Raw genomic sequence first — 25511 nt, forward strand, 5'->3', positions numbered from 1 at the left:
TAGCACTTTTCTAGACACTCAAAGCACTTTACAGAGTCAGGGGTATCTCCTCATCCACCGCCAGTGTGCAGCATCCACTTGCATGATGCAACGGCAGCCGTAGTGCGCCAGAAAGCCCACCACACACCAGCTTACTGGTGGAGAGGAGACAGAGTGATGAAGGCAATAGGAATATGGGGATGATTAGGAGGCCAATGGGCAAATTTGGCCAGGATGCTGGGGTCACACCGCTACTCTTTTCGAAAAACATCCTGGGATTTTTAATGACCACAGAGAGTCAGTAACTCGGTTTAACATCTCATCCGAAGGACGGTGCTTTTTGGCACTATAGTGTACCCTTCACTATACTGGGATGCTAGGACCCACACAGACCACAGGGTGAGCACCCCCTGCTGGCCTCACTGGCACCTCTTCCAGCGGCAACCTAGTTTTCCAAGGAGGTCTCCCATCCAGGTACTGACCAGGCTCAACCCTGCTTAGCTTCAGTAGGCAACCAGTCTTGGGCTACAGGGTGATATGGCTGCCGGCTCAATGGCTCAATGGCTCATTGACCCATGTGAATGTGAGTGTGAAATGTCTTTCTTAGAAAAATAAGCAGCCAACCATCTGCACTATTTTCTGAACTGGTGTCTTCTTGCTGCTGGTGAGATGCAGAATATTAGAACATTCGAAACTCTATTATTGTACATTTTTCAATATCAAACTGTTAAAATCCGTTATATTAAAAGTTTTTAATTGTTTTTGTTGTTGTTGTTTTTTCAGTATAACAAATTAAAATGTAACAGTGGTGCATGTGCAAAGTGATATTCAGATAAAAAAGACAAACATTCAAAAATAAAATTAATGGTTTATTCAAAAGGTTCTCATGTTACATAAATGTCACCATTTCCTGCAAATGACCCATGTTTGTATTTTGTACAGGTACATAATCGCTATTAGCAACAAGTGACATTATCAGAGGTTTAAAGAACTTTGTAATACGTTTCAAGAAAAGTAGAATTAAATATTAATTTGCTGGTTTTGACAAGGCTTCGTAAGATAACTGTTTAGTATCACATTTGACCTGAACTTTGTAAATTACACACCTGACCTGAATTGTAAATTTGGTGATTGATGACTAAAGGGTCTCTAGACAGTGGTGTAGCGAGAGACCCCTGGACAGGAGCGGAATGGAGACGGGACGCTGGGAAAGACACCTAGGAACACAGGCAAATGAGGAGTTGTGGTGCTAGTGGGTATCTGCCTCCTCTGACGGTGTGGCACGTAGCGGAAGTTTAGCGGAGGTTTGACAGCACGAACAGAACCACCAGCTTCCTCGGATGACTCTGCAGATTCAGTGGACTCACTGGAAGAGGTGGGCAGGGTGGAGTCTGCTGCTGGGTGTGATCCGGGTCCTGCAGGGATGGCCTGATACACAGGGTCAGCTAGCTGAGGTGTTACTCTCTCATCTCGGAAAGAGGGCTTATGGATATGAGGAATATGAGCGTTGTGGGCTGGACTTTTGGAAAACTTGTCCCCTTGCTGTGTCGGAGTGACAACATGCACCTGTGAATCAGTGACAATGTGCTGAGTGACATCCTCACAAAAACATACAGAGCAAGCAGTGTAGTCTGATCATGAAATAAATGAGTCAAGACACTCTCAAAGACACATGTCTTAGTATTTAGGTCACTGAAAAATACAAACAAACAAAAAAACTCTTCACACAGTTTGCCTTACAAACTTTTAGCTTGGCACAACAGTGCGTTTCATCCAAAATGCACTAAAACTACCAAAATACTTACAAAATCACTACCCTAGTGAACAATAAATCTACTAAAATGTATTGGAAAAGTTGAAATACTATGAGAATAAAGTTGAAACACTACGAGAATAAAGTTGAAATACTACGAGAATAAAGTTGAAGTTAAAATACTATGAGAATAAAGTTGAAATAATATAAGAATAAAGTTGAAATACTATGAGAATAAAGTAAAATAAAAAAAATAAAAAAATTTCATGCTAAGCATACTACAAGTACATTTACATTTTTATGTACTTAATATAACCCTGAAATTGTACTTTCGTTATACTAAACTGGTATACTTTTTTTAGTCTGCTAAATTGGAACAACTTAATGCACTTTAATTGCACTTTAATCCAAATAAAGATATATCAAACTAAGGCCAATAATTAAAGACCAATATTATTCAAATGCCATGCAAACCTCATCAATCATGACATTAACCCTCTGGGGTCCGAGGGTGTTTTGGAGTCCTGAAGAAGTTTTTACATGCCCTGATATTTGTGCTTTATTTTAGGTTTAATACTAAGACATGTGCATTGTGCACAAGTAGTACTCCAAATAAAATTTAAGTATAATTTTATATCAGTAAGTCTTGAGCATTATATAAATATGTTAATAGATTTGAACTATACTTAGTATGAAATAATTGTATGTTAAATATATTGTTTATTTTACTGGGGTAGCAAGAGTTGTCACAAATCAAACACACTAACAACACTAAGAAACACTAACACCAGGTGATACTACGAGAATAAAGTTGAAATACTACAGGAATAAAGTTGAAATACAACTAGAATAAAGTTTTAATACTACAAGAAATAATACGAGAATAAAGTTGAAATACTATGAGAATAAAGTTGAAACACTATGAGAATAAAGTCGAAATGTTACGAGAATAAAGTTGAAATATTATGAGAATAAAGTTGAAACACTACAAGAATAAAATTGAAACACTACAAGATAAAAGTTGAAACACTACAAGGATAAAGTTGAAACACTATGAGAATAAAGTCGAAATGTTACGAGAATAAAGTCGAAATGTTACGAGAATAAAGTTGAAATGTTACGAGAATAAAGTCGAAATGTTACGAGAATAAAGTCGAAATGTTACGAGAATAAAGTTGAAATACTAAGAGAATAAAGTTGAAACACTATGAGAATAAAGTCGAAATGTTACGAGAATAAAGTTGAAATACTAAGAGAATAAAGTTGGAATACTATGAGAATAAAGTTGAAATATTACGAGAATAAAGTTGAAACACTACAAGAATAAAATTGAAACACTACAAGATAAAAGTTGAAACACTATGAGAATAAAGTTGAAACACTACAAGGATAAAGTTGAAACACTACAAGGATAAAGTTGAAACACTATGAGAATAAAGTCGAAATGTTACGAGAATAAAGTCGAAATGTTACGAGAATAAAGTTGAAATACTAAGATAATAAAATTGAAATACTTCCAGAATAAAGCCGAAATGTTACGAGAATAAAGTTGAAATACTAAGAGAATAAAGTTGAAATACTTCCAGAATAAAGTCGAAATGTTACGAGAATAAAGTTGAAATACTAAGATAATAAAATTGAAATACTTCCAGAATAAAGCCGAAATGTTACGAGAATAAAGTTGAAATACTAAGAGAATAAAGTTGAAATACTAAGAGAATAAAGTTGAAATACTATGAGAATAAAGTTGAAATACTACGAGAATAAAGTTGAAACACTACGAGGATAAAGTTGAAACACTACGAGAATAAAGCCGAAATGTTACGAGAATAAAGTTGAAATACTAAGAGAATAAAGTTGAAATACTATGAGAATAAAGTTGAAATACTACGAGAATAAAGTTGAAACACTACGAGAATAAAGTTGAAACTACGAGAATAAAGTTGAAACACTACGAGAATAAAGTTGAAATACTATGAGAATGAAGTTGAAACACTACGAGAATAAAGTTGAAACACTACGAGAATAAAGTTGAAACACTACGAGAATAAAGTTGAAACACTACGAGAATAAAGTTGAAATACTGGAAGATTAAAGTCAAAGTCAAAATATTACGAGAATGAAGTTGAAATGCTACTAGAATAAAGTTGAAACACTACAAGGATAAAGTTGAAACACTATGAGAATAAAGTCGAAATGTTACGAGAATAAAGTCGAAATGTTACGAGAATAAAGTTGAAATACTAAGATAATAAAATTGAAATACTTCCAGAATAAAGCCGAAATGTTACGAGAATAAAGTTGAAATACTAAGAGAATAAAGTTGAAATACTTCCAGAATAAAGTCGAAATGTTACGAGAATAAAGTTGAAATACTAAGATAATAAAATTGAAATACTTCCAGAATAAAGCCGAAATGTTACGAGAATAAAGTTGAAATACTAAGAGAATAAAGTTGAAATACTAAGAGAATAAAGTTGAAATACTATGAGAATAAAGTTGAAATACTACGAGAATAAAGTTGAAACACTACGAGGATAAAGTTGAAACACTACGAGAATAAAGCCGAAATGTTACGAGAATAAAGTTGAAATACTAAGAGAATAAAGTTGAAATACTATGAGAATAAAGTTGAAATACTACGAGAATAAAGTTGAAACACTACGAGAATAAAGTTGAAACTACGAGAATAAAGTTGAAACACTACGAGAATAAAGTTGAAATACTATGAGAATGAAGTTGAAACACTACGAGAATAAAGTTGAAACACTACGAGAATAAAGTTGAAACACTACGAGAATAAAGTTGAAACACTACGAGAATAAAGTTGAAATACTGGAAGATTAAAGTCAAAGTCAAAATATTACGAGAATGAAGTTGAAATGCTACTAGAATAAAGTTGAAATACAACGAGAATAAAGTTGAAATACTACTAGAATGAAGTTTAAATACTATGAGAATAAAGTTTAAATACTATGGGAATAAGGTTGAAATACAACGAGAATAAAGTTGAAATACTACTAGAATGAAGTTTAAATACTATGAGAATAAAGTTGAAATACTACGAGAATAAGGTTTAAATACTACGAGAATAAAGTCGAAATACTACTACAATAAAGTTTAAATACTACAGGAATAAAGTTGAAATACTACTAGAATAAAGTCGAAATACTACAAGAAATAATACGAGAATAAAGTCAAAATAATATGAGAATAAAGTTGAAATCCTACAAGAATAAAGTCAAAGTCAAAATACTACAAAAATAAAGTGGAAATACTACAACAATAAAGTCAAAGTCAAAATACTACAAAAATAAAGTGGAAATACTACAACAATAAAGTCAAAGTCAAAATACTACAAGAATAAAGTGGAAATACTATGAGAATAAAGTCCAAGTCAAAATACTTTGAGAATAAAGGTAAAATACACGAGAATCAAGTTGAAATACAACAAGAATAAAGTTTAAATGTTACGAGAATAAAGCTTAAATAAAGTCGAAGTCAAAATACTTTGAGAATAAAGTTGAAACACTATGAGAATAAAGTTGAAATACTATGAGAATAAGGTTTAAATACTATGAGAATAAAGTTGAAATACTACTAGAATAAAGTTTTAATACTACAGGAATAAAGTTGAAGTACTACAAAAAATAATACGAGAATAAAGTCGAAATAAAATGAGAATTTGTCATGACTCTGGGCTGCTGCCTTTCCCTTCGCCACACGATGTCGCTGTTTTCCCTTCCCTGCACTACACTTCCCTGATTGTTGCACCTGCCTTGATTGTCACCTGTCTTCCCCAGCTGATAACACTTATGATTTGTCTTTATAATCTCCACACTTCCACTACCCTGGTGAGTCTGCATTGTTTCCTGTATGCTGTCTTCCGTATGGTTTGTTTCTGTGTTTCTGGCTCCTGGATCTTTGACCGTGTTTCAGTTTTGTTTATTTGTGTGTGTGTGTTTCAAGTCGTGTTGTGCCGTGTTGGCCGTTTGTTTGTTTGTTTATCTGTTTATTGTCAATTAAAAACACTCTCCTGCATTTGGACCCAGACCCTTTATCTCTACGTGACAGAATTAAGTTGAAATTCTAGAAGAATAAAGTCAAGGTCAAAATACTACAAAAATAAAGTGTAAATACTACAAGAATAAAGTCGAAGTCAAAATACTACAAAAATAAAGTGTAAATACTATGAGAATAAAGTCAAAGTCAAAATACTATGAGAATAAAGGTAAAATACTACGAGAATAAAGTTTAAATACGACAAGAATAAAGTTTAAATGTTACGAGAATAAAGCTTAAATAAAGTTGAAGTCAAAATACTTTGAGAATAAAGTTGAAATACTATGAGAATAAAGTTGAAATACTACGAGAATAAAGTTGAAGTCAAAATACTATGAGAATAAAGTTGAAATAATATGAGAATAAAGTTGAAATACTATGAGAATAAAGTTGAAATACTATGAGAATAGAGTTGAAACACTACGAGAATAAAGTTGAAGTCAAAATACTATGAGAATAAAGTTGAAATTGTAGTGAACAACGGTCGAAATGGCATTCCAAGGATCAGTTTATGGCAGGCCCCCTTCCCTATCTGCCAGGGTGGAGGGAGATGTGCCACACTGTGATTGGATCTTGGTTGAGGAACATAAACAAATGTTCAGAAACATCAGATAAGATGCCAAGACAACTACCAGACACCTCTAACAGAACAGGAAGAGAGACCTTCTGCACCTACGACCACCTAAGAGAGGACTTCTCATTGGACTACGGATTGACCCTCTCCAATCCTAAGGTTTGGGAATGACTGCCATAAAAATTCCTTCAGAACTCTGGATGCAACAGCAGTGGCCGAAACAAAGAAGGCCACAAAGATCCATCCAAATCCATTCATACATATGTTTGGAGAACTTAAATTGATGTAAACTGCAACAGATTCACTTCACCCTTTGATAAAGTACAGTGTATGTTGATGGCCATTGACTGTTAACCTAACAGTTCACAGAAGCAGGCGTATTAACATATTGTGATATTAATAAGTGATTGTTTAACAGTTTTCTATCATGTTTGGACTCTTTTTGCTCCTCATAATGTGGGTAACAATTTGAAAGAGGTTTGGTAAAGAAATGTTGCATTGGGTAAATTGTAAAAGACACTGTCTAACTTTGTACTCTACTATATGCAAATGAGTTCCACACTAGGGCGGGTAACACCATGGCCACCTCAGACACAAGTGGCCAATCACATTCCTGGAATGGAGAGGCGCTAGATTCCAATCTCCTCCTCATCAAAAAGAGATAAAGGTAGCCTCCGAAAAGACACTCCTTGTACTGCGTCTAAGTCCCGTAAGGGAAGAGACATTAACAGCTACACCGTTCTGAGTCTGAACCCCGCAAGGTTAAGACATTAGCAGATACAAGGTCCTGAGTTTCTGGCCTGACGAGGAAAGAGACTTCAAGACAGCTAAGGATCCACTCAGCTCTTGAGTAAACCTTCTATACTGAATTCGGCTGCCCTTCAGTTGCAAAGGACCCAGCAGTGACGGACCCCGTCTGACTCCTGCCACTCCGAAAGCAGCGCAGCCCAGTCCGCAAAGGACCTCCACATTGGCAGACACTGCCTTGAACACACGGATCCTCAACGACGCAGCCCTGCTGCAAAGGACCCTGTGAGAATCCATCTGACCCAGCTGCCCGGTCCACGCCCTAAGGACCCTCTTTGGCACAACAGAAGTCAAGCATCCTCCAGGTCAGCGCCTCGACGGCTACCGGAACGCAACTCTGTGCCCTCCCCACTATATGCAAACCGCATCACCAGTGGAAGACGTCTCTGCCGCCGGACTGATCACCCGACCAAGTGGAACGTAACTATAAACTTACCAAACCTCTTTCCTAAAGACCTTGGCTTAGTTTATACCTGCAGCCTATGTTTTCTAACCTGTTTAGATAACATTTACTTGTGGTCAGCATTACAAATGATAGCTATATTGTTTGTTCCAAGATAAATACGCAGTTATTTATCATTAAACCTACCAGAGCCATTAAGTGGGTTTCCCATAGACAACATTACCATAGAAATCTCTTATATTGCTACTTTCAGCTCAACAGCATTGCATTCTGCCATTCTGCGTTCATTCCATTTTGTTAGTTTCTACACTTTATTTGGTATCTTCTTTCACATTTAGTTGCCTATTATCTATTAGCAGTGTGTATTCATTCATTGGTTTATCACTAGTGTTGTATTTACTCTTGCATATCTATTGTTAATAAATTTCATTAATTTTATTACAATTGTGTTTTCATTGTGTTGATGATTCAAGGCTCTACTAGCTAGCTAAACCACCAAACTTTCAGATAAATCAGTTGACCAACTCCTTCCAGGGTGCAAGTCTCAATTTATTGACCTATTGCCAAATTAACAGTCTTTGACTGATACACTGAACCCAGCGAGGTGGGAATTGGTCATCTGATAGACTCACAAATGCACCTTGAGTGACGTGTGACCCAAAATCACAGCATCATTGGTGACGTGAGCCCCGTTTACTACATAATTGGCGTCCCTGGGTGGGCTCCTAAGATTGAAACGAGCCAGTTGATTTATCAACACAAAAGAATTGACTTAAAAGATTTCAAGAGTAATTACTTTAACAGGAAACTAGGTTCCTCAGTTTGGTCAGTTACTATTTGTAAAAGCAGGTGGTTCCTCCCAAGCCTGATTCATAGTTTCCTTACTCAGCTTTGTGGTACTATTTGTGAATAGGATTTGTTGCAGTTGAATTGTTTGCAGTAATAAGAGTTGTGGTTAAGTTTTGGACCATTTTACAGTGGCATAGATCTGGTAAAAGTTTCCTCACTCAGGAAACTGTACTGTTAGAAGAAGCTGTAATTTTAGATTATAGCTAATTGATTCTAAAGTATAGCCAAGGGTTGCTATACCTTGTAAGTCTATCAAGTGGGTCCTGGTGAAACTTAGATGAGTGTCAGATAAGGGTAATTACCTCTGACAACTCGTAGCCAAGTGCTAAAGCTTTATCACTAGTAAGTGTCACTTGCATTGTCTCAGTGATTCCAACTAATAACACTTTTGTGGCAAGCGTTAGGACAGATTAGTCGCTAAGTGTAGTAGAATATCTGTTTTTAAAATGGCTGAATTAACCCTGCCTGAAAAGCTGGTCGTAGACCTGACCAGTGCTGTGAATCCAGGGTACATAGAAACGCTTAAGGGCTTAACCTATGAAGAAATCAGTCTCAAGACAGCACAGCTTACAGCTGAAGCTGCGGGCCAGGCCTTAAAGGGCCCCACGCTAGCCAAACTCCTCTCGAGTCTAGCACTAAATTGGGCTGCTCAGTTAACCCAAGCTATAGACAGAGTATCCCTTGCCAACGAACAGGTAAGAGACAGGGATATGAGAATCCAGGAGCTAAAGAGTGAGCTGGCTGATCTGCGCCAGGCAAACGACCATTTGAAGGTCGAAACTGTTAGGCTATCTGCAGAGAAAGAAGACTTGCAGAGTATCACTGACAGCCAAGAAGCAGAAATCAAAAGGTTAAAAGATAAAAATCTAGACCTAGAAACTGAGTGTGAACTACTCAAAATTGACGATTCAAGTCCAGGCACCATACCTGGTGACCAGGACGTAGCCGCTCTGCAAACAGAACTGGCTCAGGCTCAAAATGATTTGTCAACACAGGCAGACAAACTAAGGCTATTGAGTAGGAATGAAAAACAGGTTAAAGATGAATTAACGTCAGCCTTGTCTGAAATCTCTGGTCTGAAAGTGGACTTAGAAAAAGAGCACAAACTTTACATTGATGCTCGTAAACAGTCTGAGTTGTTTAAACAACATCTGTACCGATCAGAACAGACCCAAATCCAACTTAGGGAGGATTTAGATAGAGCAGATGATAAGTTGCTAGAAGTCCAACACAAGCACGATAGAATGGCTACTAGAGCCAGAGAGTGGGCAGATAAAGCTGTTGTTGCAGAGCAGAGGCTAGAGGAAATAGAGAAAAGGATGGAGCAGTTAGACATAAGTAGGGACACGCCCCTTGAACCTGAACCACCTAGTGTGCGCTTCAGCTCATTTGGCTCAGCAGTAAAAGACCCCCTACTGGGTAGCCCCTCACAGCAACAGCGTTATCAGTCCCATAGTAATGCTGCAGCACCGGGTGACCTAACCGTCTCCACTCCCAGCCATTCTCATGGAACAGACGCTGAGTCCCCAGCGTGGGGAAAGACTAGTCGCCCCATTCCTGATTTTCCCAGCCCAGCACTATCCAAGGATAGCCGACTGCGGCAGCTTAGGGAATTAGCACGTGACATTGAAGTGTTTAATCCTGATACTCCAGGAAGCAATATAGAGTTGTACCTTAAGGATGTGAGTTATGCATTGTCTTATATCCCTGAGGCCACTATGGCAGATAAACTCCTCCTTCTGAGGAAAACAACAGTGCGAACTGTCCACGGTTTCATGGAGAGACAAAGTCCGGCCATTGCTGGTAATTTCCATGAACTGTGTAGGGCCCTGAGAGCAGAATATACAATGTACCAGAACCCGTCTACTTCCAGACTCTGTGCCTTGCAGACTAAGCAAAGTCGCTATGAGTCACCCAGAGAGTATTATGAACGCTTACGCAGAGTGTATTTTGCTGGTGCAGATTCCCCTAGAGCCGAAGAAGATGTGATGTTTAAGAGCTTATTTGTGAGTAATTTGCATCCTACCATTAGGAAATCCCTCTCACTTCTGGTAGATGTTGATCGCATGACTGCAGCAGAGTTAAGACAGCTTGCCATGCGGGCCTGGGAGAATGAGAAGTTGCACACAGACAAGAAAGACAGGGAGACAGGTGCCCATGTGTTTGAACTGCGAAATGACAGTGAGGCTCCTCTGGAGCTAGAAGGGTCAGAGCTTCCCCAAAGTGGAACTGCGCGGACCAACCGCTCCTCTTGGCCAAAATCTGGTGAGTCCACACAGGACACCCAGGGCCATAAATCCTCCAGTAATGGAGGATACAAGAGAGGCAGGCATGCACACAGAGAGGAAAGGCAGAGGAGACCCAGAGATAGATCAAAGGACAGTCACAAACAGGGCAGTCAGAAGAAAAGGGAGTCCAAAGGTACTGAAGAAAGGGACCAGGTAAATTTTAAGCAAATTCAGAAAATGATTGCTAAAGCCCTCCAAGACCATAAGTCTGAGGAGAACACTTCCAAGAAGGAGAAAGACCCTCCTTTTAAGCAATGACTAGGCCAGGACCCCTCCCCTCCCCCACCTAAAGTGTACCTCATAGGGTGGGGGGAAGAGCCAGGGAAAGGGGAAAGTAGGGAACAGATTGTGAGGCCTAACCACTCACATGTCAGCAGACCCCACCCCAGTCTCTGTCAGTTTCTGGGTGACTTGACACAAAAGGGCAGGGCTGGAAGGATTTACATTTCTGTTTCCATTGAAGGTGCCTTAGTATGTGATGCGCTGCTAGACACTGGCTCAGAAATTTCTTTAGTGTCACCCGGACTGTTTAAAGAGCTTACCCAAGCAACTAACTCACTAGGCAAGTGGCTTAAGGTAGAGAGCTGTCAGATCAAGATAACCAGCTAGACCAGGACCAAGACCAAGACCAAGACCAGGCCCCTATCAGTCAGAGGGTTTGGGTGGAGTTAACTTTTGGTGAAATGAAAATAGTTCACCCTCTCTATGTTGTTGGTTTTAATACAGAACAGCTTCTTATCGGCCAGGATTTGTTAGATAGACTCGCACCTTTGATTGACTATCACAGCTGTCAACTATGGGCACAGGTCAGAATCCCACAGCCCATCAGAGAGACTAGCTCCAGTCAGAAGTCCTGCAAGGCTGTCGAGGTAGGAAAAACATCTCACGTTAGACAGCAGACAATGCAGGACTCCAGTTTCAATGGAGAAACACCTGATGCGAGGGACATGCAAATCTTAGCAGGCACAGCTCACGAGAACAGACTTCCCTTGCAGCTGTTAAAGAAGAAAGATGCATTTTTGTGCGCCCTGGAACCTCATAACACTGAGGTGTACAATCCCCATGTGGTAGGGGGCATACACATCAATGATGTACCTGTCAACGATGCTGTGGTTACACTCTGGTTAGAGAAGTCAGCAATAAGTCAGGAACTTTATATGCAGCTACAGGATAAATGTTGCATGACCCCCATGGTGGGAAAGAAACAGGAGCTGCGGCTTTCCAGTTGTCCCCTGACAACAGTTAAGAGTGTTGGAGTCTTCTCAGTCTCTCTTAAGTTTGGCCATAAACAGTTCAAGCACTACATGCTTGTGGTACCTGACCTGCCACACTCAGTATACATTGCTTCTGATGTGTTAGTGAGACTGGGAGTGCTGTTAGACACAGTCAACAATGTGTTGTGGTCCAGGGCAGATACTGGTCCTAACGTGCTATCCGGTGATTCTAACAACATGCGTTCTGGTCAGACAATCCCTCAAGCATGTCAGGTAATGAATGAGTTCGAATTGGTGGTTCCTGCCCAAACGGCAGAGGTCCCCGTCAGGCTTATCATTAAAAGGGGTCAAGAACTGAATCAGACGGTGCTAGCCTATTTCCAGCCCTCTGCTCAATTTTGCAAATTGGGACTCACAATCTGTGGGAACTCACAGCTTGAACTGTACAACCGCTCAACTTACATGCTGGTACAAAACCTCACAAGAGGAAGTATCCACATTCCCCCACGCACCCCTCTAGGGTATATAATTGATAGCTCTTTTCATGATTTTGAATTAACTATTCCTGTCATAGGAGAGCTTCCTGATTTGCCGATAGAGAAAGACAGCTATGAGCAAGTGTATCTCACCTACCCTACAAAAATGATTTCCATCACACCCCATCCAGCTGTGATTGAGGGGACTATGTGCAGAGTACACTTTGATAGTGAAGGCGAGATAGTGGTACATACTGTGATGGCCCAGGAGCCACCCGTACCACTGAATGATAAGCAAGATGCGGAACCTTGTACTGAACCATACCCTGGTTTTGAGGCAGAGGTGCAACAACAGTTAGCACAGGCAGATGCTCTGGACACAGAGGTCCAGCGTCAGGAATTACGGCAGGTGTTTTATGAACACCAGGAAATCTTTTCTAGGGATTCCTATGATTGCGGTGTCACAGATGTCCACACTGTCCGTATTCCCACAGATCCAAATGCCCCGCCTACCTTTGTGCGTCAGTACAGAATCCCACTTGCTGCTTTTGACTCTATTCAGGAAATTATCGATTCCCTGTTAGAGAAAAAGATAATTCGTGAATGCAACTCCACTTACAATTCTCCAATTTGGCCGGTCCTAAAGCCGAGTGGAAAGTGGCGTTTAACTGTAGATTACCGCCAGCTCAACAAACAGGTTCCCCTGTCACGTTGGCCCATGATACATCTTGACCAAGAGTTAGCCAAGGTGACAACAGCCAAATATTTCTCCACAGTGGATGTGACAAATGGTTTTTGGACAATGAAGGTAGACCCTGCAGACCAGTACAAGCTAGCATTTTCCTTTGGAGGTAGACAATTCACTTGGAACAGGTGTCCGTTTGGCTATTCAAACTCCCCCGCAGAGTTTAATATATTTCTACGCAAGGCAATGAGTGATGCAGCTACACGCAGCAATGTAATTTTTGTTGATGATATCCTCATGCGTAGTCAGACCTGGCCAGATCATGTAGCTGAGATAAGACATGTTCTCACCCAGCTCACTGAGGCAGGTGCTAAACTGTCATTAGCCAAAGGACAATGGTGCAGAACCAAGGTGGAGTATGTGGGACTGACTGTTGGTCCTGATGGTATCCAACCCCAGACTAGTAGAATTGAAGCAGTAAAGAATATCAAACCTCCCACAAACGTCTCTGAACTGCGTAGCTTCCTAGGAGTGTGCAATTACTCGCGTCAGTTCATAGAAGATTATGCAGACATAGCCAGACCATTGCATGAACTACTTCAGAAGGACAGAGAATTTAGCTGGGGGGAAGGACAAGCACAGTCCATGAAAGAGCTGAAAGAGAGATTGTGCACTGCTCCATGCCTAGCCTACCCTGACAAAGACAAGGAGTTTTTCCTTGAGGCTGGTTTCTCTGAACACTGCCTCAGTGCAGCACTCTCCCAAAAACATGACCAAGACAAGCGGGTTGTTGCCTATGCTAGCAGAGCACTCAGCAGTGTAGAAGCTAAATTCTCAGACTGTGAGAAAGCCCTACTCACTACAGTATGGGCAATTGAACATTTCCGTAGCTACATTGGTGGCCAGAAAGTCATTGTTGAGACATGTCATCAGCCTGTCCAGTTCCTAAACAGCCAAAGGCTTAGGGAGGGGAGAGTCTCAAACAGTCGCATTGCTACATGGATGATGGCTTTACAAGGTTATGATGTAGAGGTGAGGTATGCCCAGAACAATAAGATGGCACTAGGCCAAGGATTAGCTGCATGCCAGCATTGCAGTGATGGAGAACACACTCCAGAAGCCAACATGGTAGGCACCACACCCTCGTTAATCTCAAGCCATCATTACTATGATGAAAATGTCTGTACAGGCCTTCCTGATGGATGCTCTTATCACCATGAACAACACATTCAGGCGGGGGTAGGGATAGTCTGGGAGAACGACACCCCCCGTGGTGCTAAGCAGTTCTCCTTAGGCTCTAAGTCTAGTCAGTACGCAGAGATCGCTGCTGCACTCATAACCTTACAACAAGCAGTGAAGTATGGGATCCGGAATTTAGTAATTTGTTCTGATTCGAACTATGCCAGGCACAGTTTTGTCTCTCACTTTCCTCACTGGAAACAGAATGGTACGAAAAATGCTAGAGGAAAGGAAGTTAAGCATAAGGAGTTGTTCCTTGCTTGTGATTTCCTTGTCAGTCAGGATGGCATGACCGTGTACTGGAAGAAAGTAAAAGGGCATTCACAAACTCCTGGCCCAGACAAAATAGGTAATGATGAAGCTGATAGACTAGCCAAAGCAGGTGCCATAGCAGGTACCCCCTGGCAGTTCCAGAATGAGTGGCTTCCAACAACAGAGCCTCCTCTTGTAAGTGTTAATGCTATCACACGCAGACAGGCCAAGAACACAGTGACAGCCCCTGCTGACACCCCTCAGGCTGTAGTGATATGCAGAGAGCTAGCAGATACCGACCTTATTGCTATGCAACAGCAAGACCCTGTGATCAGCACTGTTTACCTATTGATTTCTGACCCAGTAAAACATCCCATAACTGAACAAAAGTTGGCAGAGTCAAGTGACCTGAAAACCCTGTACCTTATCAGACACCACCTGAGGTTAGAGAAGGGTTTGCTAGTATATGCTCCTGATGAGAACACACCGCCTCGATGGGTGGTCCCAACAGCCCACAGAGGGGTTATGCTCATGCATGCCCATGATGAACCCTGTGGAGGCCACCGGGGGGTGAAGGCGACACATGAGACCCTTTGTCAGGTAGCATACTGGCCACAGATGAAACAAGACATTGCAGCTTATATCCAAGGTTGCTTAGTTTGTTGTCAGTTTCAGCCATCAAACCCCCATCATAGAGCTCCCCTTCAGCGGGCAGGTATCACCTTTCCATGGTCTAACCTCCAGATGGATTGGATTGGCCCTGTAGTTAAGATCTCCAAAGGGAGAAGATCCCCTGAGTACAAGTGGGTCCACTTTAATCAGATTAAGTTTTATAAACCCCACATGGGAATACAAGGGGTAGCTACCACTCAGGAGTAACTCCTGCTGAAGCACATAGATCCAGGCAGTGTAGAGAAATCTATACTGTGTCAGGCACTGGAGCCAGCGCACCGGTGACTGGTTGTTGTACTTAAGCGTAGTGATATTTGGTAGTTGTACTCGAAAGTTGCGTTGAGAAGTAGTGAAGTGACACTACGTATATGTGTAATTTCAGAATGAACCTGCTCTGCATAACCACTCTGATCTGCGTACTCAATGCAGCCCAGCCCCTGGATATAGTACGATCAGGCCCTCCAACTGGCATTGTACTCCAGGATGCCCCTGGAATTTTAGTGACTGACTGCTATGTGCACACTCAGAGAGTATTTGTCCGGCTGGACCCTGCTGACGTGTATAAGAAACATGTCACCTCAGGGGGGACGGTACCCTGGCATGCAGCCCAATGGAGTAAGGATAACATAGGGCATGCACAGTTAGACACAATCCACATGCTTAAACAGCTACAGAAAGTTACCATAACACAGGAGGAATTAAAGGGTGTTAGCCGCTCAAAGCGCTCCCTAGGTACAGTGCTGACAACGGCATCCGCCTTGGGCTCACTTCTCTCAGTTGGTACTTCTACAGTTAACAGCATTAGCATAACCACTTTAAGGAAGCATGTAGAAGGTTTAAAAGGAGAAATGCCTGAGATACAAGAGAAATTGTATGCTCAGCAAAAGCAGCTGCAGCAGATGGACAGGACATTAGAGGGTACGATCCTTGCCATAAATCAGCATACAACTCTGTTGAACTATACTATCCACAGTATAGGCAGGATAGTGGATGTCATACAATATGACTATGCCCATGTCCAAAGGGTCCAAATACTTATGCAAGACTTGCTAAGAGAAGTTAATTTTGCTATTGACAATTTAGCAGCAAACAGGATCCCTTCATACTTGGTACCGGTTGAGCTAGTGACAAATATCTTGAATCTGGCCTTGCATGGAACCACGCAAACACTGCAGGTACATTTAGCTTACAGCCTGGGAAGTGCCATACCAATTCACGTTAACCCAGAAGCTAAGGAAATTGGTTTCCTGTTAAATCTCCCAATAATTGACACTAAGAACATATACAGGATAAAATCAGTGTTAAACTTAGGGTTCTGGTCTCAAGATGTACACATAAAAATTGAGACACCCGCACTGATAGCTTACCAAGATGAAAATCCTGACATGTATCTGGTACCTAATCTACATCTATGCACAGTTATCAAAGACATTCACTGGCTGTGCCCCAGTAAACCTTTCATGAGAGACCCTGTTGAAAGCCTATGTGGCATTAAAAGGTTAACTAAGGATGACGAATGCAAAGCTGTTGTGACACACAGGGAGGATGTAACTAACACGCAATTTGAGAGAGCAGGAAATAAATGGCTGGTTAACACCCCTGTGAGTGAAGCCATAGTGACACATGACCGTCATGATACCGCTACTACAATACACCTCCTTAATGAGACCATGCTAATTCAAATCCCAGTAGGAGCAATTCTCCACATTGAACATGTGGCTCTATACCATCTTGATACAGACATGCATGACATGGACTTTGAAATAGTTGATTCCTTTAAAGGACACACACTAGAAGTGGATGAGTCATTTAGGAAGCAAATCCTGTTTGAGGGACCTAAATTAGCAAAGATAAGCCTCCAGTTAGGTAGCCTACGAGCTACACCTGTAGAGTTAAAACATAAGAAGGTGCCATTCACTTGGGGATGGGATATCAGTGACAGCCTTTTGCTTATTCTAACACTATGTGGGTGGGTCACAGTGGGCCCCCTAGGGTGGATACTGTACCAGCGAATCCACAAATTGCAGGCTAATCTGGCAGGACAGAGAAGGGTGAGACCTAATGAAGCTCTGGAGCTCAAATCTGCCATGTGCAGGCCACTACCTGAGCTTTCTCCTACTATGACTAGTAACATTGTCTAGATAAAGTAGTAGAACACTGTTTAGTCTCTATACCCACTCACTGAATAGCCCACTACAGTATTCCTTGACACTGATCACACCTTTCTTTCCTTACATGTAGATTTATTAGTAACCTGTTTGTAGTATTGAAACAGGATATCACTATTACTATACTCCCTTAAATTTAGTTATGTATACATACTATTGAATTATAGCATACTCTAAAATGCCAATGGTCGAAGGATGAGGTGAGGTGTGTTTGTCCCTGCTGTTCCCTTTCAGCACCCCGACCCGATCAACGACTTTGGATCCTCGATCAGTCCGGGTAGGGGGGAGATGTAGTGAACAACGGTCGAAATGGCATTCCAAGGATCAGTTTATGGCAGGCCCCCTTCCCTATCTGCCAGGGTGGAGGGAGATGTGCCACACTGTGATTGGATCTTGGTTGAGGAACATAAACAAATGTTCAGAAACATCAGATAAGATGCCAAGACAACTACCAGACACCTCTAACAGAACAGGAAGAGAGACCTTCTGCACCTACGACCACCTAAGAGAGGACTTCTCATTCGACTACGGATTGACCCTCTCCAATCCTAAGGTTTGGGAATGACTGCCATAAAAATTCCTTCAGAACTCTGGATGCAACAGCAGTGGCCGAAACAAAGAAGGCCACAAAGATCCATCCAAATCCATTCATACATATGTTTGGAGAACTTAAATTGATGTAAACTGCAACAGATTCACTTCACCCTTTGATAAAGTACAGTGTATGTTGATGGCCATTGACTGTTAACCTAACAGTTCACAGAAGCAGGCGTATTAACATATTGTGATATTAATAAGTGATTGTTTAACAGTTTTCTATCATGTTTGGACTCTTTTTGCTCCTCATAATGTGGGTAACAATTTGAAAGAGGTTTGGTAAAGAAATGTTGCATTGGGTAAATTGTAAAAGACACTGTCTAACTTTGTACTCTACTATATGCAAATGAGTTCCACACTAGGGCGGGTAACACCATGGCCACCTCAGACACAAGTGGCCAATCACATTCCTGGAATGGAGAGGCGCTAGATTCCAATCTCCTCCTCATCAAAAAGAGATAAAGGTAGCCTCCGAAAAGACACTCCTTGTACTGCGTCTAAGTCCCGTAAGGGAAGAGACATTAACAGCTACACCGTTCTGAGTCTGAACCCCGCAAGGTTAAGACATTAGCAGATACAAGGTCCTGAGTTTCTGGCCTGACGAGGAAAGAGACTTCAAGACAGCTAAGGATCCACTCAGCTCTTGAGTAAACCTTCTATACTGAATTCGGCTGCCCTTCAGTTGCAAAGGACCCAGCAGTGACGGACCCCGTCTGACTCCTGCCACTCCGAAAGCAGCGCAGCCCAGTCCGCAAAGGACCTCCACATTGGCAGACACTGCCTTGAACACACGGATCCTCAACGACGCAGCCCTGCTGCAAAGGACCCTGTGAGAATCCATCTGACCCAGCTGCCCGGTCCACGCCCTAAGGACCCTCTTTGGCACAACAGAAGTCAAGCATCCTCCAGGTCAGCGCCTCGACGGCTACCGGAACGCAACTCTGTGCCCTCCCCACTATATGCAAACCGCATCACCAGTGGAAGACGTCTCTGCCGCCGGACTGATCACCCGACCAAGTGGAACGTAACTATAAACTTACCAAACCTCTTTCCTAAAGACCTTGGCTTAGTTTATACCTGCAGCCTATGTTTTCTAACCTGTTTAGATAACATTTACTTGTGGTCAGCATTACAAATGATAGCTATATTGTTTGTTCCAAGATAAATACGCAGTTATTTATCATTAAACCTACCAGAGCCATTAAGTGGGTTTCCCATAGACAACATTACCATAGAAATCTCTTATATTGCTACTTTCAGCTCAACAGCATTGCATTCTGCCATTCTGCGTTCATTCCATTTTGTTAGTTTCTACACTTTATTTGGTATCTTCTTTCACATTTAGTTGCCTATTATCTATTAGCAGTGTGTATTCATTTATTGGTTTATCACTAGTGTTGTATTTACTCTTGCATATCTATTGTTAATAAATTTCATTAATTTTATTACAATTGTGTTTTCATTGTGTTGATGATTCAAGGCTCTACTAGCTAGCTAAACCACCAAACTTTCAGATAAATCAGTTGACCAACTCCTTCCAGGGTGCAAGTCTCAATTTATTGACCTATTGCCAAATTAACAGTCTTTGACTGATACACTGAACCCAGCGAGGTGGGAATTGGTCATCTGATAGACTCACAAATGCACCTTGAGTGACGTGTGACCCAAAATCACAGCATCATTGGTGACGTGAGCCCCGTTTACTACAAAATAATACGAGAATAAAGTTGAAATACTACGAGAATAAAGTTGAAATACTACGAGAATAATGTTGAAGTCAAAATACTATGAGAATAAAGTTGAAATAATGAGAATAAAGTTAAAATACTATGAGAATAAAGTTGAAATACTACGAGAATAAAGTTAAAGTCAAAATACTATGAGAATAAAGTTGAAATAGTACGAGAATAAAGTCAAAATACTACGAGAATAAAGTTTAAATAATACGAGAATAAAGTTGAAATACTGCGAGAATAAAGTCGAAAAACTATGAGAATAAAGTCAAAATAATACGAGAATAAAGTTGAAATACTATGAGAAAAAAGTCAAAAGACTGTAAGAATAAAGTTGAAATATGAGAATAAATTTGAAATACTATGAGAATAGACTTGAAATACAACAAGATAAAAGTCGAAATACTACGAGAAAAAAGTCTAAATACTATGGGAATAAAGCTTAAATACTATGAGAATAAAGTTGAAATACTATGCGAATAAAGTCAAAGTCAAAATACTATGACAATAAAGTCGAAATACTACGAGAATAATGTCAAAATACAAGAAAAAGTGTGTAAATAAAGGTGTTTTAAAAGGTTCTTCACAGCGATGCTATAGAAGAACATTTTTGGTTCCACAAAGAACCATTCAGTCAAAGGTTCTTTAAAGAACCATCTCTTTTCTTACCTTACAATGTTCTTCAGATGTTAAAGGTTCTTTATGGAACCATTTAGACAAAAAAGGTTTTTCTATAGCATCATGAAGCACCTTTATTTTTAAGAGTGTAGTGGTGTCAAAATCTTTCTTCCTATCTTTAAGAATAATCAGATGGATTTAGCCAGACGTCAATCTGGGCGTAAGGAAGGAACTAACAGTCCATATTAGTCTTTCCATTTAGACTTTTCTAGAGGATAATAAGTGCACAGGGAGATTCAGATCAGCTCTGTTGGGTTTGGCTCAGTTTCCTTCTGTTACGTTGAGGTGTTGATTTACCTCAGTCATCTGGCTTTTAGAGCTGGAAAGTTCTCGCTTTCCAGTGTGTGACCTGGAGAAAAAAGCCTGACAAACAAATATGGATATTTAGGGTACCTGTGGGCGAAATATTTCACAGGACACCTTCACATCTTGCTGGTGCTGGCCAACAACCTCCCCGACACAGAACCCAACGGGCTGAAATGAAAAGAGACAGACCAAATAACCGCACTAGCGAAAGCAGACAGTTTGGCAAATTAGGGAACACTTCATCAAATAAAACTCTTTATGGTGTGAGAAAAATAACAGAAAATGTTAATAGTGATGGATGTTACGTCATTCACATGGGATCCAATTTACATCAACGTAATGGACGTTGGCAGGAACTCACCTCTTTACCTTCATGTCCTGGCTCACACAGAACCTCCGGGAATGAAGCGACTGAGCATTCCTGAACGGTGTACTCCACAAAGCTAGCGGGAAACGGGGAGCTCTAAGAAACAATGAAAAGATTCATTAAATCTGGCAGGAGATGGTGTCATAAAGGGTTAGTTCATCTAAAAAAGAGTTCTGTCATCACACACAGACTGTGTTTTCATTAAATATCTACTTGGGTCAAAAAAAGTCTTGTCTAAATTTCAGTTGGCTTGAGAAAGTCAACTTACTGAAATGCTATTTAAACTTCTTCTTCTGAGACTGAAATGTCCAAACGTTACTCCTCCTAGAGCTTTAAATCAGGTTTTCCTAGAAATGAGGATTGAAACTTGGAAAATCCCATAGACTTACATTGAGGGAATGTTCAACTGATCAACACTATTCAAACTCCAACTGACAAAATTCAAATTTAAACTGTCAGAATCCCTTCAGACTCAAACAAACGGACCTTCTATGAGCTATATTTATAATACATTTAAACTCATTTAAACTAGCTGCTAATCATGTTAGAATCGTGCTAACTGCACTCTAATCATGCTAAAACATGTTAGTGATATGCTATTCATTCTAGAAATATGCTGATAACTTGCTAATCATGCTAAGAACATGCTAGTAACTTGCTAATAAGGCTAACAGCATGCTAATCATGCTAGAAACATGCTAATAACTTGCTAATCGTGATAGAAACATGCTAGTGGCATGCTCATCATGCTAGAAACATGCTATTAACTTGTTAATAATGCTAACAACATGCTATCAACATGCTAATCATGCTAGAAAAATGCTGATAACTTGTTAATCATGCTAGAAACATGCTAGTAACTTGTTGATTACGTTAGAAACATGCTAGTAACTTGGTAATTATGCTAACAACGTGCTAGCAACATGCTAATCATGCTAGAAACATGCTGATCACTTGCTAATCATCCTAGAAAAAGGCTAGTAACTTGTTGATTATGTTAGAAACAAGCTAGTAACTTGTTAATCATGCTATAAACATGCTAATAACAAGCTAGTAACATGCTAATCTTGATAAAATCGTGCTAGCTATGTGCTAGCAACTTGTTAATAATGCTAGAAACATGCTGCCAACATGCTAACAACTTGCTAATCATATTAGATACATGCTAGCAACTTGTTAATCATGCTAGAAACATACTAGCAACTTGCTAATCATGATAGAAACATTCTAACAATATGCTAGCAACTTCCTTATCATGCTAGAAACTTGCTAGCAACATGTTAATCGTGATAAAATCAAGCTAGCAACATGCTATTAACATACTAATCAAACTTTAATCTTTTAAAACTACTTCAAACTATTTCAGACTGAAAACCATCAAACTTAAAACTAAAACATTTTAACATTTTTTTCACTTTTTTCTTTTAAACTTTTTAAATTTTAAACTTTTTCCAACTTTAAAACTTTTCAAACTTTTCAAACTTTCTTGTGCAGCTTTTTCAAGCCAACTTCAAGTTTGTCTTGACAAAAAAATTTATCTAGTTTTATTATGCTTTATTTTATGATTATTTATATTCAGCATATTTTTTGGGTGAATTTAAAATTTTAAGGATGAAAATGTGGAATAAAAAACAATGTACATGGGTCAAAGACGAAAAAGGCATAAAAACAGTAAGTGTAATACTGCTTTAAATTATTGTTTTATTTTTTATTTTTTTTTATTTTTTTTATTAAAAGTTTTCTTTCTAATTTATCTTGCTTTTTTTTAGCCAAAATAATAAATATCATAAAATATTTCCTAATTTACAGAAGACACCCACTAAAATGTCATTCAGAGTAACTATCTTGTCAGGCATATCATCAATGACATATTAAAGGACAAAACCCCAAATACTAATTAGTTGTAATTCTAAATTTTTAAAATGTGCCACTATCCTAGGTTTTGCCCATCTGTCAGTAAGATTTTTTACTCATTTAAAACACAGTCAAATTTAATATGCTCCCTTATTCCTTTATATATTTTAATAAGTACAATCAGAATAACCATGTTGTTTGAATATTTACATAAATGCGCTGAATGACAATGTAACATTATTTCAATCAAATTTTGAGATTTTATTTTCCAAAAACTTATGTGAAACCCTAAAAGTAGACACTTTACTTGCATTTAATGTTATTTCTATAGACATAAAATCACTTTCGTAAATTTCTTTTGATGTGTACTTCTTGACATCTTTGACCTACATGCCATCATGGTACAATGTCATTTGACTTGCAACAATAATTTTCACACAATGGTTTGGTGTATGCATTTAAACCTATGCTGGTATTAATGCTGATTGGACAGTAGGTGGTGCTAAGAGGTCATTCTCACTGTGCAAATGCCTACACAGTAAAGATGCGCTCACAGTTTGGCAAAACTTTCCAATAGAAATCTGTGCGATCTGGACACTAGTGTGAGTTTGTGTAGTTTGAAAGTAAATTCTGTGTGAGTTGTACTATAATATGCTTTTAAGTTACTGAGAAAAGCACAAATGTCAGGGCATGTCTAAGCTTTGCAAGGGCCATAAAACCCCCTCAGAATCAGTCATTTTGTTTAGAGTGTTCTGCTTTTGAAGACAAATTGTATTCATACCTAAGTATCAGTTTTTGCTGTGTTGCATTTCCACTGCTTTAACCAGCAGATGTCCTCAGCTACATTTTTGAGTGCATCTAAATGGTGAATCTAGCTGGTGTAATATATCAGATTTAACAGTGTATTTTGCTGACATAGTTAATGTAGTGGAACAAAAAAACAAGAGGTTGTGTTTTTCACTTCAGCTTCAAAGGCGACAAGACAGTATTGTTGAAACTAGTACAGGTAATTTAATGTTTTATGTTGCTCTGTTTTCTGTGCAGAGCTTCTAAAATAATTTTGTCTCCTGTTTAAACACACCAACCTTTAAATTCTAGTAAATTCTGATTAGGGTCAGTATTCGGTGCCTTGTGAACTTTTTTTTTTTTTTTTTTTTTCAAATCAATTCTTACTGAACGTAAACAATGGCACTGAACTGAACAAAACTTGCATATTTTGCTGATTATTTGCCATTTGAAAAGTACAACCATAACAAAATGCTTGATTCTAACCCTAACCCATGCTAGCAACTTGCTAATCATGTTAGTAACATGCTAGAAACCTACTAACAACTTGTTAATCATGTTAGAAACATACTAGCACATTGCTAATCATGCTAGAAACATGTTAGAAACATACTAGCAGCTTGTTAATCCTGCTAGAAACATGCTAGCAACTTGCTAATCATGCTAGAAACATGCTAGTAGCGTGCTAATAATACTAGAAACATGCTATCTATCTATATCTATCTAGCTATTAAGCTTTTAAAACTACTTTACAAACTTCTTTATCTAGTTATCAAGTGCTACCTAAGAGATTAATTAGCTGGTTCAGGTGTGTTTGATCAGGGTTGGAGCTGAACTTTGTAGGATGGTAGATCTCCAGAAACAGGGTTGGGCAACCATGTTCTAAATTTAATTTTTTATTTCCTTTATTAATTTTGAAATGTTGCAAAACCAAGGTTCGAAACAGTTTGAAATTGTATTTGAAGCTGTTTGCTGAAATCATGTGACTTGAAACAATTTTGAAACAAGCTCCGAACCACTAATTAGAAAACAAAAATGTGTGAATATTCAGCGCTATCCCATGGCCAATTCATGGCTAATTTCTGTGACGGTTAAGTGTATAGGGTTAGAGTTAGTGTGGTCCTTTGTATGAATTTGAGGTCACACAAGTATGAGTGAGGTTGTATGAATTCTTGCAATTATTATACTAGTTATTAGGACACTGATACAGGAACTACTGTTTTGAAGAAAGTTCCCCTTGAAATATTACGGTGTATTGTAAACCTAAATGACACCACAGTTTAATGAATTCTTAGAACTGATAAATTGCCGTCTTTTGTGACCTGATGGGAGGCTCTGGTGATGGTGTCCACAGTCAGGCTAACAGGAAGTGTGCTCTGTCTGTTGTATTTAAGGAGGGAAGTCCGAGCAGCGGCGATGGCTTCATTACTGTCAACCGGCAGCAGAAGAGGACAGTCTGGACACGTCAAGCGCAACTTCTCTGGAGGGTCTTGTGGAAGTAAAGGAAAGAGAGCACTTCTTTAAGTAAAATAAAAGAAAAAGCTGAAATTGCATTGGTAAAATAGCAATGAAGCAATTACTTGAGTTTATTTGACAAAAGCAAGACATTCAAAGACTTATTTCCATTGTGGTCCTTGCTGATAAACAGAATTGGTAATCGTTAATTATATGCTATGGTTATCGCTAAATTAATTCTGAGACATACATTAAAAGTGTCACACCAGGCCAGCAGAGGGAGCTCTTACCAACACTGACTGTTGCTGCTCCCT

At 39.5% G+C, this 25511-nt stretch overlaps 1 protein-coding gene across 1 annotated transcript in view; it reads right to left on the bottom strand.

Annotated features, from left to right (window-relative positions):
- Nucleotides 1-835: 835 nt before the first annotated feature.
- LOC141339269 (fetuin-B-like) overlaps nucleotides 836-25511 on the bottom strand; it is a 31195-nt gene continuing 6519 nt past the window's right edge. Inside the window, exons 4-7 of the mRNA XM_073844899.1 lie at nucleotides 25065-25231; nucleotides 21097-21198; nucleotides 20823-20903; nucleotides 836-1545 (exon numbers count right to left, since the gene is read on the bottom strand). Of these exons, the coding sequence (XP_073701000.1) occupies nucleotides 1129-1545; nucleotides 20823-20903; nucleotides 21097-21198; nucleotides 25065-25231 (767 nt within the window). The 3' untranslated portion in view covers nucleotides 836-1128. The remainder of the gene's footprint in view (nucleotides 1546-20822; nucleotides 20904-21096; nucleotides 21199-25064; nucleotides 25232-25511) is intronic.

This window comes from Garra rufa, chromosome 1 (assembly GCF_049309525.1).
Source record: "Garra rufa chromosome 1, GarRuf1.0, whole genome shotgun sequence".
NCBI lineage: Eukaryota > Metazoa > Chordata > Actinopteri > Cypriniformes > Cyprinidae > Garra > Garra rufa.